The sequence below is a fragment of the Mandrillus leucophaeus genome, unplaced genomic scaffold (assembly GCF_000951045.1).
Source record: "Mandrillus leucophaeus isolate KB7577 unplaced genomic scaffold, Mleu.le_1.0 Scaffold407, whole genome shotgun sequence".
NCBI classification, from domain to species: Eukaryota; Metazoa; Chordata; class Mammalia; order Primates; family Cercopithecidae; genus Mandrillus; species Mandrillus leucophaeus.
Window position 1 is genome coordinate 1,418,663 of NW_012104332.1, and position 17,409 is coordinate 1,436,071.

At 41.1% G+C, this 17,409-nt stretch overlaps 1 protein-coding gene across 1 annotated transcript in view; it reads left to right on the plus strand.

The window, feature by feature from the left end:
* The window catches only part of CMYA5 (cardiomyopathy associated 5), an 81,528-nt gene that overhangs the window by 39,574 nt on the left and 24,545 nt on the right, over positions 1–17,409 (plus strand). The window contains exon 2 of the mRNA XM_011992205.1: positions 6,880–17,146. Within this exon, the coding sequence (XP_011847595.1) occupies positions 6,880–17,146 (10,267 nt within the window). The remainder of the gene's footprint in view (positions 1–6,879; positions 17,147–17,409) is intronic.

Below are 17,409 nucleotides of genomic sequence, written 5' to 3' on the forward strand. Positions count from 1 at the left end.
AAAAAAAAAAAAAAAAAGAAAGAAAGAAAAGAAAAGAAAAGTAGATTACAGGCTGGGCATTGTGGCTTACACCTGTAATCCCAACAGTTTGGGAGGCCAAGGCAGGAGGAAGGTTTAAGGTCAAGAGTTTGAAAACAACCTGGGTGACATGTTGAGACTCCTGTCTCTACAAAAAATTAAAATATTAGCCAAGTGTGATGGGGAACATCTACAGTTGCAGCTACTTGGTGTTGCGGGAAGTCAGGGACCCTGAATGGAGGGACTGGCTGGAGCTATGGCAGAGGAACATAAATTGTGAAGATTTCATGGACATTTTTTATCAGTTCCCAAATAATGCTTTTATAGTTTCTTATGCCTGTCTTTACTTTAATCTCCTAATCCTGTTGTCTTCATAAGCTGAGGATGTACACCACCTCAGGACCACTGTGATAATTGTGTTAACCATACAAGTTGACTGTAAAACGTGTGTTTGAGCAATATGAAATCAGTGCACCTTGAAAAAGTACAGAATAATGGTGATTTTTAGGGAACAAGGGAAGACAACCATAAGGTCTGACTGCCTGTGGGGTTGGACAAAAAGAGCCATGTTTTTCTTCTTGCAGAGAGCCTATAAATGGTTGTGCGATAGGAGATATAGCGATAGGAGAGATATCGCTAAATTCTTTTCCTAGCAAGGAATATTAATATTAATACCTGGGAAAGGAATGCATTCCTGGGGGGAGGTCTATAAATGGCCGCTCTGGGAATGTCTGTCTTATGTGATTAAGGACTGAGATATGCCCTGGTCTCCTGCAGTACCCTCAGGCTTACTAGGATGAGGAAAAACTCCATCCTGGTAAATTTGTGGTCAGACTGGTTCTCTGCTCTCGAACCCTGTTTTCTGTTATTTAAGATGTTTATCACACAATATGTGCACAGCTGAACACAGACCCTTATCAGTAGTTCTGACTTTACCCTTTGCCTTGTGATCTTTGTTAGACCCTTATTAGTGGTTCTGCTTTTTGCCTTTTGAAGCATGTGATCTTTGTACCTACTCCCTGTTCTTACACCCCCTCCCCTTTTGAAACCCTTAATAAAAATTTGCTGGTCTGAGACTCAGGCGGGCATCGTGGTCCTACCGATATGTGATGTCACCCCTGGCAGCCCAGCTGTAAAATTCCTCTCTTTGTACTGTCTCTCTTTATTTCTCAACTGGCTGACACTTATGGAAAATAGAAAGAACCTACGTTGAAATACTGGGGGCAGGTTCCCCCAGTAACTTGGGATACTGAAGAGAGAGGATTGCTTGAGCCCAGGAGTTTGAGGTGTCAGTGAGCTATGATTGTGCCACTGCACTGCAGCCTGGGTGACAGAGCAAGACCCTGTCTCAAAAACAAAACAATTAGAAAAAAAAAAAGAAAGAAAGAAGAGGAGATTACAGGGTAATATCACTCATTAACATGGGAGCAAAATTTCTAAACATAGTATTAGCAAACAAGAAAATCTTCCATTATATAAAAAGTATAATATATCACAGCCATGTTGAGTTCAGTTCAGGAGTTCAAGATTGGTTTGTTATTTGGACGTCAATCACTGTAATTTATCACATTAACAGGATAGAAAAGAAAATACGATCATTTCCATAGTTTCATAAAAAATTGTTTAATTGGCTGGGTGTGGTGCCCCAGGCCTATAATCCCAGCACTTTGGGAGGCCAAGGCGGTTGGATCACCTGAGGTCAGGAGTTTGAGACCAGCCTGACCAACATGGTGAAACCCCATCTCTACTAAAGAAATACAAAATTAGCCAGGCGTGGTGGTGCACGCCTGTAATCCCAGCTACTCGAGAGGCTGACGCAGGAGAACTGCTTGAACCCGGGAGGCAGAGGTTGCCGTGAGCCAAGATCGCACCATTGCACTCCAGCCTGGGCAAGAAGAGCAAAACTCCATCCCCCACCCAAATAAATTTTTTAATAAAACTTAACGTTCATCATTTTAAAAAACTGCCTGAGCGAATAGGAACAGAAGGAAACTTCCTTCGTCAGATGAGGGTTATCCTCCAAATGAAACGGGAGCCTCTGACATCTCTGGTATCAGTCTGTTTGCTTGATCTAACTCAGATCAGCTGAACCTTCTCCTTGCCCAATGCTGAAAGTGTGGAGGAAGTGAGCTTCCCAAGTCATTATTTGTCTCACTACACTCGTATAGATAAATCTATTTGGGATGCTAACTGATAATCAGAAGGTTGCTTGGTGAGAATGCAGTCGGAGGGGAATGGATGAGATGATTTTCTTTTTTTTTTTTTTTTAGGTGGAGTTTCGCTCTTGTTGCCCCGGCTGGAGTGCATTGGTGCAATCTCGGCTCACCACAACCTCCGCCTCCCAGGTTCAAGTGATTCTCCTGCCTCAGCCTCCTTAGTAGCTGGGATTACAGGCATGCACCACCATGCCCGGCTAATTTTGTATTTTTAGTAGAGATGAGGTTTCTCCATGTTGGTCAGGCTGGTTTTGAATTCCCTACCTCAAGTGATCCGCCTGCCTTGGCCTCCCAAAGTGCTGGGATTACAGGCATGAGCCATTGCACCCAGCTGATGAGATTATTTTCATAGCCAATATCTTTTAACTATGAAAAGCTGATATGTACATAGATGGGAACACTGAATGGTATGGTGGCCATTTCTCTTCTGTTAATACATTGTTTCTTTAGACTGAGTGTAATACTGCCATGGCTTTACACATGCTAATACTGTATAGTCATTCTCTAGTTCCGTTGGCTCTGTCATTCAACTTTGGGTCTCTCAGTGAACCAGACTGTTTATTCATGCTACATTTTGTATATCCTATAACCTTTTCTTGGAATGACCTCCCCATCCTTACACCATCTCTTATCTTTGTTCAGTTAGCAAACTCCTATTTCTTCTTCTACAAACCAACTCAAGTATTTTTCCTCTGAAGTTTTCCCTTCTTTATGTTCTAATTGTATCTTGCCTATCTTCTGTAATAGTACTTACCACACTGTATTAAAATGTTCTTAACATTCTACTCAGTAATTCCATTGCTGGGTATAGACCCAAAGGAAAATAAATCATTCTACCAAAAAGACATGTGCACTCATGTTCATCGCAGCACTATTCACAATAGCAAAGACATGGAATCAACCTAGGTGCCCATCAACGGTGGGTTGGATAAAGAAAATATGATACATATACTCCATGGAATACTATGCAGCCATAAATAAGAATGAAATCATGTCCTTTGCAGCAACATGAATGCAGCTGGAGACCATCATCCTAAGCAAATGAATGCAGAAACAGAAAACTAAATATCACATGTTCTCACTTATAATTGGGAGCTAAATCTTGGGTACACATGGACATAAAGATGGACACAGTAGACACTGGGGACTATAAAAGTGGGGAGGAGTGAGGGATAAGATCTAAAAAACACATTGGGTACTATGTTCACTATTTGGGTGATGGGATTAATAGAAGCCCCAAACTCAGCATCACACAATATTCCCATGTAACAAACCTGCACATAGTCCCCCTGAATCTAAAATAAAAATGGAGGCAGGGTGCAGTGGCTCATGCCTGTAATCTCAGCACTTTGGAAGGCTGAGGTGGGCAGATCACTTGAGGCCGGAAGTTCGAGATCAGCCTTGCCAACATGGTGAAATCTCATCTCTACTAAAAATACAAAAAATTAGCTGGGCGTTATGACACGCACCTGTAATCCCAGCTACTTCCAAGGCTGAGATAGGGAAATCACTTCAACCCAGGAGGCAGAGGTTGCAATGAGCCAAGACTGCGCCCCTGCACTCCAGCCTGGGTGACAGAGCAAGACTCTGTCTCATAAAATAAAATAATAAATAAATTTGAAAAACTAGAATTTAAAAAAGAATGTTTAGTTGTCTCTCCATATTAGATTTTGAATTTCTTAGAAGAAGGTTCTGTGGCTTTGTATTTGTACTGCTAGTATTTGAACTCAATGAAATTTTATTAAGTAAAGAAATACATGAATGAATGAAAATGAATAAGCAACAATTGAGTGAGTGAATCCTCCTCAGTAGGGCTCTCCTGTCTTGTCACCACCATGTGTGTTCTCTCCTGAGCACTCGTGAATTCATTCTAGCTGGTAATGAAAACTTTTCTGGTTGGGCACATAGAATTTACAATCAATAGTTAACTCTAAATTGAACTTATAATTGAATTTTATAATGCTTCTACATTCATGGGCATTCAAAATGCTGACTTCCCAGATGCATGTCATAACCTTAATTTTTAATTTCATCCTATTTCTAAGTGACATGGAAGAGAGAAGATGTAGGATGAGTTGAAAATTTTGTGGAATAGCTTTAATTAGGTATGTAAAGGAGCCTGAAAAAAACAATTTAAAATAAGATTCCATTCAGGACCAAGATAGAGTATTAATTCCTAATTAAGTTCAGCAGTTTAATACCCAAGCAAATGAGTGAGAGCAGAGTTGTGGCGAAATGGAGAGAATACTTCTTCCTGACCCTTCACTCATGGCATGTATAGAAAATGATATAATTTATAGCACGCTAGGGTGAATGGATCTGGCTGCTTGCTGTTCTAGGCTAGTGGCTCAAGGGGTCTGGCTGCCCCAGGCAGTGCTGAGAACTAAGGAGACCAGGATCTCAGGACAGCCATAACCCCTTTACAGTAGACTGCTGGGGAAACTCTGAAGCTTAATAAGGGAAGTTGAGTGCACCTGCAAGGACTTATGGTCCTGGTCCCCACCCAACCTAACAAACCAGGAAGGGTTTACAGTAAGAAAGAAAGATATGTGCTATTTAAGTGTCAGAGCTAGGAAGGGTTTACAGTAAGAAAGAAAGATATGTGCTATTTAAGTGTCAGAGCTAGGATTGTTTAGGCCAGTGATTTTTTTTTTTTCTTTTTTGAGACAGAGTTTCACTCTTGTCACCCAGGCTGGAGTGCAGTGACATGATCTCGGCTCACTGCAACCTCCGCCTCCTGGGTTCAAGCGATTCTCCTGCCTCAGCCTCCCAAGTAGCTGGAATTACAGGTGCCCACCATCACGCCCAGCTAATTTTTGTATTTTTAGTAGAGATGGGGTTTTACAATGTTAGCCAGGCTGGTCTCAAACTCCTGACCTCAGGTGATCTGCCTGTCTCGGCCTCCCAACGTGCTGGGATTACAGGTGTGAGCCACTGTGCCTGACCAGGCCAGTGATTCTGAATACATATTGTAGTCACCTGGCAGCTTTTAAAACCTAAAAACATAGCAATGTGCAGACCAGACCCTTGTACAATTAAATCAGAATCTCTGTGGAGAAGGGTATGGGGCAGTATTAGTATTTTTAAAAGACTTTCCACAGGTGATTTTATGTTTCAGAGTTAAAAACCTCTGATATATGCAGAGACTGATGATAAAAACAGTTTACTAAGTGACATAAATCTTACTGTAGATTTTTTTTCAATTGCCTTAGTTTAACACTTAACGTTTAGTGGTTTTAACAGAGGGTTTTTTGTTTTTATTGTTGTAGACAGATGTAAGCCAGTCAGTAGTTGGGATTCATCTCGCATACTCATAGGAGGAAATATGTTTATAAAGTGATGGCAAACGTGGCTGCTGCATTGGTCAGGAATGATAACAGCAGAGGAATTTAAACCCAGCCTTGAGGAGTAGGTAGAATTTACAGTTGCAGAAGTGGAGTATGGTCGGGGCTCTGCATTCTAAATGGAGGAACAGCGTAAGTACAGGTGAGGAAGAGGTAGAAGAGAATTTCAGAGAAGAGCACTGCAGAGTCTAAGATGGGGGCCCAATAGCAAATGAAGGGGCGGCCAAAGCCAGCCGTCTCTGAAGGGATGTGAGACCAGTTCACAGACACAGCCTTTCCACACTCCGGTATCCTATAGCAGCTGAAAATGACCATGCATGCCCAGGCCTCTTTCATCATCTGTCATCAGGAAGGCCTGACTACAGATAACGTTTATTGAGTGAGCACTAACTACATGCCAGGAATGTTCCCTAAGCATTTTGCGTGAATTAACTAATTTAATCTTCACAACAAGCTCATGAGATAGGTTCTATTATTATCCCTGTTTTATAGATGAGGAAAGTGAAGCACAGTAGGCTGATATTTTTTGTGACCTTTCTCTATTCAATGACCTGTTTTCTCTTTATCATGACTCAGAGTTCCCAAGATCTGTTTGCCGAACAGTGAATTATTGTCAAAACAGGAATTTACCTGTAGGGATAGGGTGCAGGTAGATACTTGGAAAGAATATCAGATAGGGATCAGAGAGCTAAGGATTTTGAACATCATTTTTTTTTTTTTTCTGTGGGTATGAAGAATTTGCTGAGAATTTAAAGCAGGGGGTGGCATACTGAGCTGTTTAGTAAAGCCAGTCTGGGAGGATGGGGCACAATGGGTTGCGAGTGAGGGGAAATGAGGTACCTGTGATACCAGCTGACCAGTTAGGAAGTTAATGGCAGTGACTAGGAGGGAAGTGGTGAAAAGCTGGGTAAGTTAGTGATCGTGGTAATGGAGAGAGCACAGATACAAGAGTTATTATGAAGATCCCAGTGACTAGAGTGGGCTTGAGTGACTGCTGCGTCCCGAGGAGATCAGGAAGGCAATCCTGATGAGAGAAGGTGGTATGTTTAACTTTAGCTTTTTTGAGTTTGTGGAATAGTGAGTCATTCCAGCCTGGGATGTGTCATTGTATTGGGTATCCTGACTTTGGTTTTTAAACTTTATTTGATATACATCCCTCTTTTTGACATGGATGGCAATATTGATGTCTATGTTTTAATTTCACATTAATCCTTTACCTGGTAAAAATATATTTACTTATTGTATTAATTAATTGATATTATATTATTATAATAATATATAATTAATATTATTTGCTGCAGGTTGTCAGACCAGGATGAAGAGGGAAAGATCAAGCAGGAGTGTATCATATCTGACCCCTCATTTTCCATGGTGACAGTCCAAAGGGAAGATAGTGGGATAACCTGGGAAACCAATTCAAGTAGATCTTCTACTCCTTGGGCTTCAGAAGAAAGTCAGACTTCCGGTGTGTGTAGTCGAGAAGGGTCAACTGTGAATTCTCCTCCTGGAAATGTTTCCTTTATTGTGGATGAAGTGAAAAAGGTTCAGAAAAGGACTCATAAGTCAAAGCATGGTTCACCATCATTACGCCGGAAAGGCAACAAAAAAAGAAATTCATTTGAATCCCAAGATGTTCCAACAAACAAAAAAGGCAGTCCTTTAACTTCAGCAAGCCAGATACTAACCACGGAGAAAGAGAAGTCATATACTGGTGTTTATGATAAAGCAAGAAAAAAGAAGACCCCTTCAAATACACCTCCGATCACTGGGGCAATATACAAAGAACACAAGCCATTAGTGTTAAGACCAGTCTACATAGGAACAGTACAATATAAAATTAAGATGTTTAATTCAGTTAAAGAAGAATTAATTCCTCTACAATTTTATGGAACATTACCAAAGGGTTATGTAATTAAAGAAATACATTATAGGAAAGGGAAAGATGCATCCATTAGTCTAGAGCCAGATTTGGACAATAGTGATTCTAATACAGTGTCCAAAACAAGCAAATTAGTAGCCCAAAGCATAGAGGATAAAGTGAAAGAGGTTGCTCCACCCTGGAGAGGCTCAATCTCCAAAGGATCAGAATCCCTAACCTCAATGTTCAGTCACGAAGATCAAAAGAAAATTTGTGCTGATTCTCGCCTAAATGCCACATCTGCATTGGAGCACACAGTTCCCTCTTATTCAAGTAGTGACAGAGCAGAACAAGGAATACAGCTCAGGCATTCACAGTCAGTGCCACAACAGCCAGAAGATGAAGCAAAACCACATGAAGTGGAGCCTCCATCTGTGACACCCGGCACACCTGCAACTGTGTTCCTGAGAACAGCAAAGGAAGAATGTGAGCTTGCTTCACCAGGAACTGCAGCTTCAGAGAATGACTCTTCAGTCTCACCGTCATTTACTAATGAGGTAAAGAAGGAAGACGTGTATTCTGCTCACCATTCCATTTCTCTGGAGGCAGCGTTACCAGATCTGGCAGCATCTACCCAGGATGGTTTGGACCCAGATCAAGAACAGCCAGACCTGACTTCACTAGAAAGGGCAGAACCAGTCCCTGCAAAACTGACCCCTACCCATCCCAGTGTCAAAGGAGAGAAGGAAGAAAATGTGCTTGAGCCATCCATTTCTCTTTCTGAACCTCTAATGTTAGAAGAACCAGAGAAAGAAGAAATAGACACTTCCCTACCTGTAGCTGCTACCCCTGAACCTGAAGATTCTAATTTAGTAGAAGAAGAGATCATAGAACTTGATTACCCAGAAAGCCCATTAGTTTCCGAGAAGCCCTTCCCACCACATATGTCCCCTGAAGTGGAGCATGAAGAAGAGGCGCTTATTCTACCATTATTGGCAACATCAACTCCTGAACATGTTGCTTTGTCTGAGGAAGAAAGAGAGGAAATTGCATCTGTTTCTACCGATTCTGCTTTCATATCAGAGTATTCAGTACCACAGGATTTGAACCATGAACTAGAGAAGCGAGAAAGTGAGCCAGTTTCTCCATCCAATGTAGAAGCTATAGCCGAACATGCAGTTTTGTCAGAAGAAGAGAATGAGGAATTTGAGGCTTATTCCCCAGCTGCAGCCTCTGCGTCTGAGCGCTCGCTCTCACCATCCACAACTGAGATGACTTTGGAGAGTCAGTCTCCGCTGTTTTCAACAGTTACACCAGAACACATGGTCCTATCAGGAGATGAGGCCTCAGAAAGTGGGTGTTATACACCAGACTCCACATCTGCTTCTGAATATTCAGTTCCATCACAGGCAACAAAAGAGTCACTGAAGAAAGTAATTGACCATAAGTCCCCGTTAATATCGAAAGGTGTTTCTGAGCACATGATTCCATCAGAAGAGAAGGAAGACACTGGATCGTTTACTCTAGCTGTGACCTCTGCTGCTGAGCCCTCTCTCTCACCATCCACAACTGAGAAGACTTCTGAATGCCAGTCACCACTGCCTTCTACTGCCACATCAGAACACGTGGTCCCATCAGAAGGAGAGGACCTAGGAAGTGAATGTTTCACACCAGATTCAAAGTTGATCTCCAAATATGCAGCCCCACTCAATGCAACACAGGAACCTCAAAAGAAAATAATTGATGAGGCATCCCAATTCAAACTGAAAGGTATTTCTGAGCACACGGTTCTGTCAGTAGAAGGGAAGGAGGACATTGGACCATCTTCCCCAGATTCGGTCGTTGCATCTGAACACTCTTTCCCACCACACACAACCGAGGTGACTTCTGAATGCCAGGCCCCACCACTTTCAGCCACCCCATCTGAATATGTGGTTCTATCAGATGAAGAGACAGTCGAGTTGGAGCGGTACACACCCTCTTCCACGTCTGCTTCTGAATTTTCAGTACCACCATATGCAACACCGGAGGCACAGGAGGAAGAAATTGTCCACAGATCTCTAAATCTAAAAGGTGCATCCTCACCCACGAATTTATCAGAGGAAGATCAAGAAGACATTGGACCTTTTTCTCCAGATTCTGCATTTGCGTCAGAATTCTCATTTCCACCGTATGCAACCCAGGAAGCAGAGAAAAGAGAATTTGAGTGCGATTCTCCAATATGTTTAACATCGCCATCTGAGCACACTATTTTGTCAGATGAAGACACTGAAGAAGCGGAACTGTTCTCTCCAGACTCAGCATCACAAGTTTCAATCCCTCCATTCAGAATCTCAGAAACAGAGAAAAATGAACTTGAGCCTGATTCACTATTAACTGCAGTGTCTGCTTCAGGGTATTCCTGCTTTTCAGAAGCAGATGAGGAAGACATTGGATCTACAGCTGCTACACCTGTATCTGAGCAGTTCAGTTCATCACAGAAGCAAAAATCTGAAACTTTCCCTTTGATATCTCCACTTGAAGACTTGAGTCTGCCGCCTTCAACAGATAAATCAGAGAAAGCAGAAATTAAGCCAGATATTCCAACAACCTCAGCATCTGTATCTGAATATCTAATTTTGGCACAGAAGCAGAAAACTCAAGCATATTTAGAGCCTGAGTCTGAAGACTTGATTCCTCCACATTTAACCAGTGAAGTGAAGAAGGGAGAAAGGGAGGCAAGTTCATCAGTAGCTGCAATACCTGCTTCTTTACCTGCACAATCATCTATAGTAAAGGAAGAAACCAAACCTGCATCTCCACATTCGGTTTTACCTGATTCAGTCCCTGCAATCAAGAAAGAACAGGAACCCACAGCGGCACTCACTGTAAAAGCTGCAGATGAACAGATGGCTTTGTCAAAAGTCAGAAAGGAAGAAATTGTGCCTGATTCTCAAGAAGCTACAGCACATGTATCACAGGATCAAAAAATGGAGCCTCAGCCTCCAAATATTCCAGGGTTTGAGATGAAATATTCAGTTTTGCCTGATGTGGTAGATGAGCCAAAGAAGGGTGTCAAGCCCAAATTAGTTCTAAATGTGACTTCTGAACTAGAACAGAGAAAGTTGTCTGAGAACGAGCCTGAAGTAATAAAACCGTGTTCACCTCTAAAGGAAACATCTTTATCTGGACCTGAGGTTTTATCAGCAGCAAAAATGGAGATGAAACATGATTCTAAAATAACAACTACACCTACAGTGCTTCATTCAGCTTCCTCAGGAGTGGAAAAACAAGTTGAACATGGTCCACATGCACTAGCATTTTCAGCTTTGTCAGAAGAAATTAAAAAAGAAATGGAACCCAGTTCCTCAACAACCACAGCATCTGTAACTAAGCTTGATTCAAACTTAACCAAAGTAGTAAAAGAAGAAATCTCAACAGATTCATCTCTTGTCACTCCTGTAGGTCATCCAGTCTTAACAAAAGTAGGAAAGGGTGAATTAGGAAGTGGTTTGCCACCACTGGTAACATCTACAGATGAGCATTCAGTTCTTGCAGAAGAAGACAAGGTGGCAATTAAAGGTGCTTCTCCCATTGAAACTTCATCCAAACATTTAGCTTGGTCAGAAGCAGAGAAGGAAATTAAATTTGATTCACCTCCAAGTGTCTCCTCTATAGCAGAGCATTCTGTTTTGTCAGAAGTTGAAGCCAAAGAAGTTAAAGCTGGGTTGCCAGTAATCAAAACATCATCTTCTCAATATTCAGACGAATCTGAGGAAGCAAGGGTAGAAGATAAACAAGGTCTTTCATGTTCTACAGTTCGCGACTCTGAACGTTTGGTTTCATCACAGAAAAAGAGCTTGGTGTCTACCTCAGCGGTGTTAGGGCCTGAACATGAGCTTTCACTCAGCCTATGGGGTGAGATAAAGAAGGAAGAAACTGAACTTCCTTCATCACAAAATGTGTCACCTGCATCCAAACATATAATTCCAAAAGGCAAAGATGAGGAAATAGCAAGTTCATCTCCTGAGTTGGAAAATTCAGCATCAGGTTTAGCTCCAACATTACTGCTCCTCAGTGATGGTAAGAACAAACAGGCAGTGGAGGTATCTTCTACAGACCAGGGAGACTTCCCATCAGAAAAACAAGACATTGCTTTGGCAGAGCTGTCTTTGGAACCTGAGAACAAAAACAAGCCACACCAACTGTTGGAATTACCAAATGCTGGGTCAGAATTTGCTAGTGGTTTAGGTAGACAAAGTGGATCCATCGGTACAAAACAAGCAAAGTCTCCCATAACTGAAACAGGGGATTCTGTTTTAGAAAAAGGCCCAGCTGAGCTTAGGAGCAGAGAAGGAAAAGAAGAAAATAGAGAACTTTATGCATCTGCTACAATGCCTACAACTTCAGAGCTTTCATCATTGCTTAGGGAGGAATCTCAGAATGAAGAAATTAAACCTTTCTCTCCCAAGATCGTCAGCCTAGAGTTGAAAGAACCACCTGCTTCTGTAGCTGAAGGAGACAACCCAGAAGAATTTCAGCCATTTACTTTTTCTTTAAAAGGATTATCAGAGGAGGTTAGCCATCCAGCCGACTTTAAAAAGGGAGGAAATCAAGAAATAGGCCCATTACCACCAACTGGAAATTTGAAGGCACAAGTCATGGGAGATATTGTAGCTAAGCTAAGTGAAGAAACAGGCCACCCAGATTCATCTCAGCTACTACAGAGTGTAACAGAACCATCAAAGATTGCTCTTTCTGACCTCCTTGTGGAACAAAAGAACACAGAAAAAGCACTTCATTCAGATCAAACTATTAAATTGCCTGATGTAAGCACCTCTTTTGCAGATAAACAAGATCTGGATATTAAGCAGTTTTCATTTATGAAAGAGAATTTGCCTTTGGAACAATCAAAATCATTTATGACAACCAAGCCTGCAGATGTCAAAGAAACAAAAATGGAAGAATTCTTTATTTCTCCAAAGGATGAAAACTGGATGTTGGGAAAGCCAGAAAATGTGGCTAGTCAACACGAAGAGAGAATAGCAGGATCTGTGCAGCTGGATTCCTCTGGCAGCAATGAGCTGAGGCCAGAGCAGCTCAAGGCTGCTGTGTCCAGTATGGACCATATATATGAAGTGAGAAAGCAGGTCTTGCCTCATTCTGCTGAAGAATCTCATTTGTCATCACAAGAAGCAGTATCTGCTCTTGATACTTCCAGTGGTAATGTAGAGACCTTATCATGTAAAAGTTACTCTTCTGAAGAACTAAAGCTGGCTGAAGAACCAAAGCTGGCTGAAGAACCAAAGTCTTTTGTCCTCGCTGGAAATGTAGAGAGAAATATAGCAGAGGAGAAGGAGAGTCATTCTTTGATGGAGAGTGAAAGTTTGCTATTGGAGAAAGCAAACACAGAGTTTTCCTGGCCTTCCAAAGAAGATAGCCAGGAAAAAATTAAACTACCTCCTGAAAGATTCCTCCAGAAACCAGTGTCTGGCCTATCAGTGGAACAGGTGAAGTCAGAAACAATCCCCTCTTCTGTCAAAACAACCCATTTCCTGGCAGAAGGTGTGGAACCGGCACTGGGCAATGAAAAAGAAGCACACAGGAGCACACCTCCTTTTTCTGGAGAGAAGCCACTGGAAGAATCGAAAATGGTTCAGTTGAAGGTTATTGATGATGCTGATGAGGAAAAGAAACCAGCACCTGAAGTGAAAATACCCACACAAAGAAAACCCATCTCCTCACTCCACTCAGAAGAGCCTCAATCCCCAGAGTCACCTGAGGTGACAGAAAAGCCACCTACACAGCCAAAAGTGGCTAAGCCAGACCTTCCTCAGGAAAAGGGAAAGAAAGGAATTTCATCTTTCAAATCATGGATGTCCAGCTTGTTTTTTGGATCAAACACTCCAGATAGGAAAGTTGCTGAACAAGAAGACTTAGAAACACTGCCAAGCCCATCTGTAGAAAAAGCAGTGACTGTGATAGAACCTGAAGTTACAATTCCCACCAATTTTAATGTAGCTGAGAAACAAGCTGATCATTCATTATCAGAGGTAAAACTCAAAACTGCTGACGAATCCCGAGGTACTTTAGTAAAATCTGGTGAAGGTCAAAACGTTAAAGAAAAATCCATAATTTTGTCAAATGTAGAAGATTTACAACAGCCAAAATCCATTTCTGAGGTGTCTAGGGAAGATTATGGAAAAAAAGAAATCTCAGACAATTCAGAGGAAATGAACATAAACTCAGTAGTTACTTCTGCTGATGGTGAGAAACATCTTGAAATTCAACCTTATTCACTAATCGGTGAGAAACTGATTATAGAAGAAGTCAAAACTATTGTTCCTCTTCATGTTACTGATAGTAAAAGAGTCCAGAAGCCAGCAATTGCTCCTCCATCTAAATGGAATATTTCTATTTTTAAGGAAGAGCCAAGAAGTGATCAAAAAGAAAAATCACTCCTTTCATTTGATGTAGTAGATAAGGTGCCACAACAGCCAAAATCAGCTTCCTCCAACTTTGCAAGTAAAAATATCACAAAGGAATCAGAGAAATCAGAGTCAATTATTTTGCCAGTAGAAGAATCAAAAGGCAGTTTAGTTGATCTCAGTAAAGACAGACTAAAGAAAGAAATGCAAAATCCTACTTCCTTGAAAATTTCTGAAGAGGAAACAAAACTCAGGTCTGTTAGTCCAACTGAGACGAAAGATAATTTGGAAAACAGATCGTATACCTTGGCAGAAAAGAAGGTGCTGGCAGAAAAACAAGACTCCGTGGCCCCATTAGAGCTTAGAGATAGTAATGAAATAGGGAAGACACAAATTACACATGGATCTAGATCTACTGAACTGGAAGAATCAAAAGCCAATGCTATGCCACAGCACTTCTATCAAAATGAAGACTACAGTGAAAGACCCAAAATCATTGTTGGTTCTGAAAAGGAGAAAGGTGAAGAAAAAGAAAATCAGGTATATGTGCTTTCGGAAGAAAAGAAGAAGCAGGAACATCAGCCTTATTCTGTGAATGTAGCCGAGTCTATGATTAAAGAATCAGATATCTCTTTAGGTCATTCTTTGGGTGAAACTCAATCATTTTCATTAGTTAAAGCTACATCAGTTACTGAAAAATCAGATGCTATGCTTTCAGACGCTCATCCAGAAATCAGAGAAGCAAAGGCAGTAGCAACCCAACCACATCCTTTAGAAGAAAGTAAAGTTTTGATGGAGAAAACCAAGACTTTCCTGCCGGTGGCTCTTCCTTGTCGTGATGAAATAGAGAACCACTCTTTATCTCATGAAGGAAATCTAGTATTAGAAAAGTCAAGCAGAGATATGCCAGATCACAGTGAAGAAAAAGAACAGTTCAGAGAGTCAGAGCTATCGAAAGGTGGTTCAGTAGATATCACAAAAGAAAGTATGAAACAAGGATTTCCAACTAAAGAATCCGAAAGGACTTTAGCTTATCCTTTTGATGAAACTAAGAGCTCAGAAACACCACCATATTTGCTGTCATCTGTAAAACCACAAACTCTAGTTTCAGGAGATTCTCCAGAAATTAATGCAATGAAGAAACAAGAAATGCCACAATCAGAATTGACTCCAGAAAGGCATACAGTTCATACTATTCAGACATCTAAAGATGACACATTCGATGTGCCTAAACAATCTGTTCTTGTTTCAAAGCACCACTTGGAGGCTGTGGAAGATACCCATGTAAAGGAACCACTGTCTTCAGCAAAAAGCAACTATGCTCAATTTATATATAGTGCATCAGCAAGCAATGCTGATAAAATGGTTTCTAATAAAGAAATGTCCAAAGAGCCTGAAGACACGTATGCAAAAGATGAAGACTTTACAGTGACTAGTAAGCCAGCTGGACTTTCAGAAGATCAGAAGACTGCCTTTAGTATCATTTCTGAAGGCTGTGAGATATTGAATATTCATGCTCCTGCCTTTATTTCTTCAATCGATCAGGAAGAAAGTGAACAAATGCAAGATAAGTTAGAATATTTGGAAGAGAAAGCCTCATTTAAAACCGTACCACTCCGTGATGATAGTGAAACAGTTGCTTGTCACAAAACATTAAAGAGCAGGTTAGAAGATTCTGATGAAAAAGTTACATCATTGAAAGAAAGTAAACAAAAGGAAACTCGTCATACAGAAGAAAAGACATCCACAGATTCAGAAACTGGTGATTTATCTTTTATTCAGTCCACAATTCCCAGTGAAGAGGATTATTTTGAAAAATATACTTTGATTGATTATAACATCTCCCCAGACCCAGAAAAACAGAAAGCTCCACAGAAATTAAATGTTGAAGACAAACTCTCAGAGGAAGTTACAGAAGAAGCGATCTCTTTCCCAGTAAGTTCAGTGGAAAGTGCACTAGAACATGAATATGACTTGGTGAAATTAGATGAAAGTTTTTATGGACCGGAAAAGGACCACAATATATTATCTCATCCGGAGACCCAAAAGTCTTTGGGTATCCAAAAATCAGCTGACAGAAATGTTTCAAAGGACGTAAAGAGAGATGCGGACTCAAAGTCACCTGGGATGCCTTTATTTGAAGCAGAGGAAGGAGTTTTGTCACGAACCCAGATATTTCCTACCACTATTAAAGCCATTAATCCGGAACTTCTGGAGGAGCCACCTGCACTTGCATTTTTATATAAGGATCTGTATGAAGAAGCAGTTGGAGAGAAAAAGAAGGAAGAGGAGACAGCTTCTGAAGGTGACAGTGTGAATTCTGAGGCATCATTTCCCAGCAGAAATTCTGACACTGATGATGGAACAGGAATATATTTCGAGAAGTACATACTCAAAGATGACATTCTCCATGACACATCTCTAACTCAAAAGGACCAGGGCCAAGGTCTGGAAGAAAAACGAGTTGGTAGGGATGATTCATACCAACCGATAGCTGCAGAAGGGGAAATTTGGGGAAAGTTTGGAACTATTTGCAGGGAGAAGAGTCTGGAAGAACAGAAAGGTGTTTATGGGGAAGGAGAATCAGTAGGCCATGTGGAGACTCTTGATAATATAGCAATGCAGAAGAAAGCTCCCATCAGAGAGGACATCAGAGTGGCTACCCAAAAAATAAGTTATGCAGTTCCATTTGAAGACACCCATCATGTTCTGGAGCATGCAGATGAAGCAGGCAGTCAGGGTAATGAAGTCGAAAATGCAAGTCCAGAGGTCAGTCTGAATGTCCCAGTACAAGTGTCCTTCCCGGAGGAAGAATTTGCATCTGGTGCAACTCATGTTCAAGAAACACCACCAGAAGAACCTAAAATCCTGGTCCCACCTGAGCCAACTGAAGAGAGGCTCCGTAGTAGCCCTGTTCAGGATGAGTATGAATTTGCAGAATCTTTGCATTATGAAGTGCTTCCTCAAGACATTTTATCAGAAGAACTGTCTTCAGAATCCAGACCTGAAGATGTCTTATCTCAAGGAAAGGAATCCTTTGAGCACATCAGTGAAAATGAATTTGTGAGTGAGACAGAGCAAAGTACATCTGCTGAACAGAAAGAGTTGGGCAGCGAGTGGAAAGAAGAAAACCAATTATCATCTGAGTTAGTAACTGAAAAGGCACAAAAAGAGCTGAAAAAGTCCCAGATTGACACATACTGTTACACCTGCAAATGTCCAATTTCTGCCACTGACAAGGTGTCTGGCACCCACAAAGACCATGAGGTTTCAACGCTTGACACAGCTATAAGTGCTGTAAAGGTGAATAGATGTTAAAACATATATAATTAATAATATATGTATACACATTTAATTTGCTTTTACATTTTCTCAGTGTTAAAGTTGATTAATATTTGATCATTGATCTTTAAGCAGAATGGTCTGAAAGCAAACTAAGAATATTTCTCCAAGAATTTAATTAAGGTAGGCTTGACAGACATTCATTGAGTACAGCCCATCCTCCTTATCCTTGAGTTCTGCGTGCTTAGAATCAACCAACCGCAGATCAAACATATCCAGGAAAA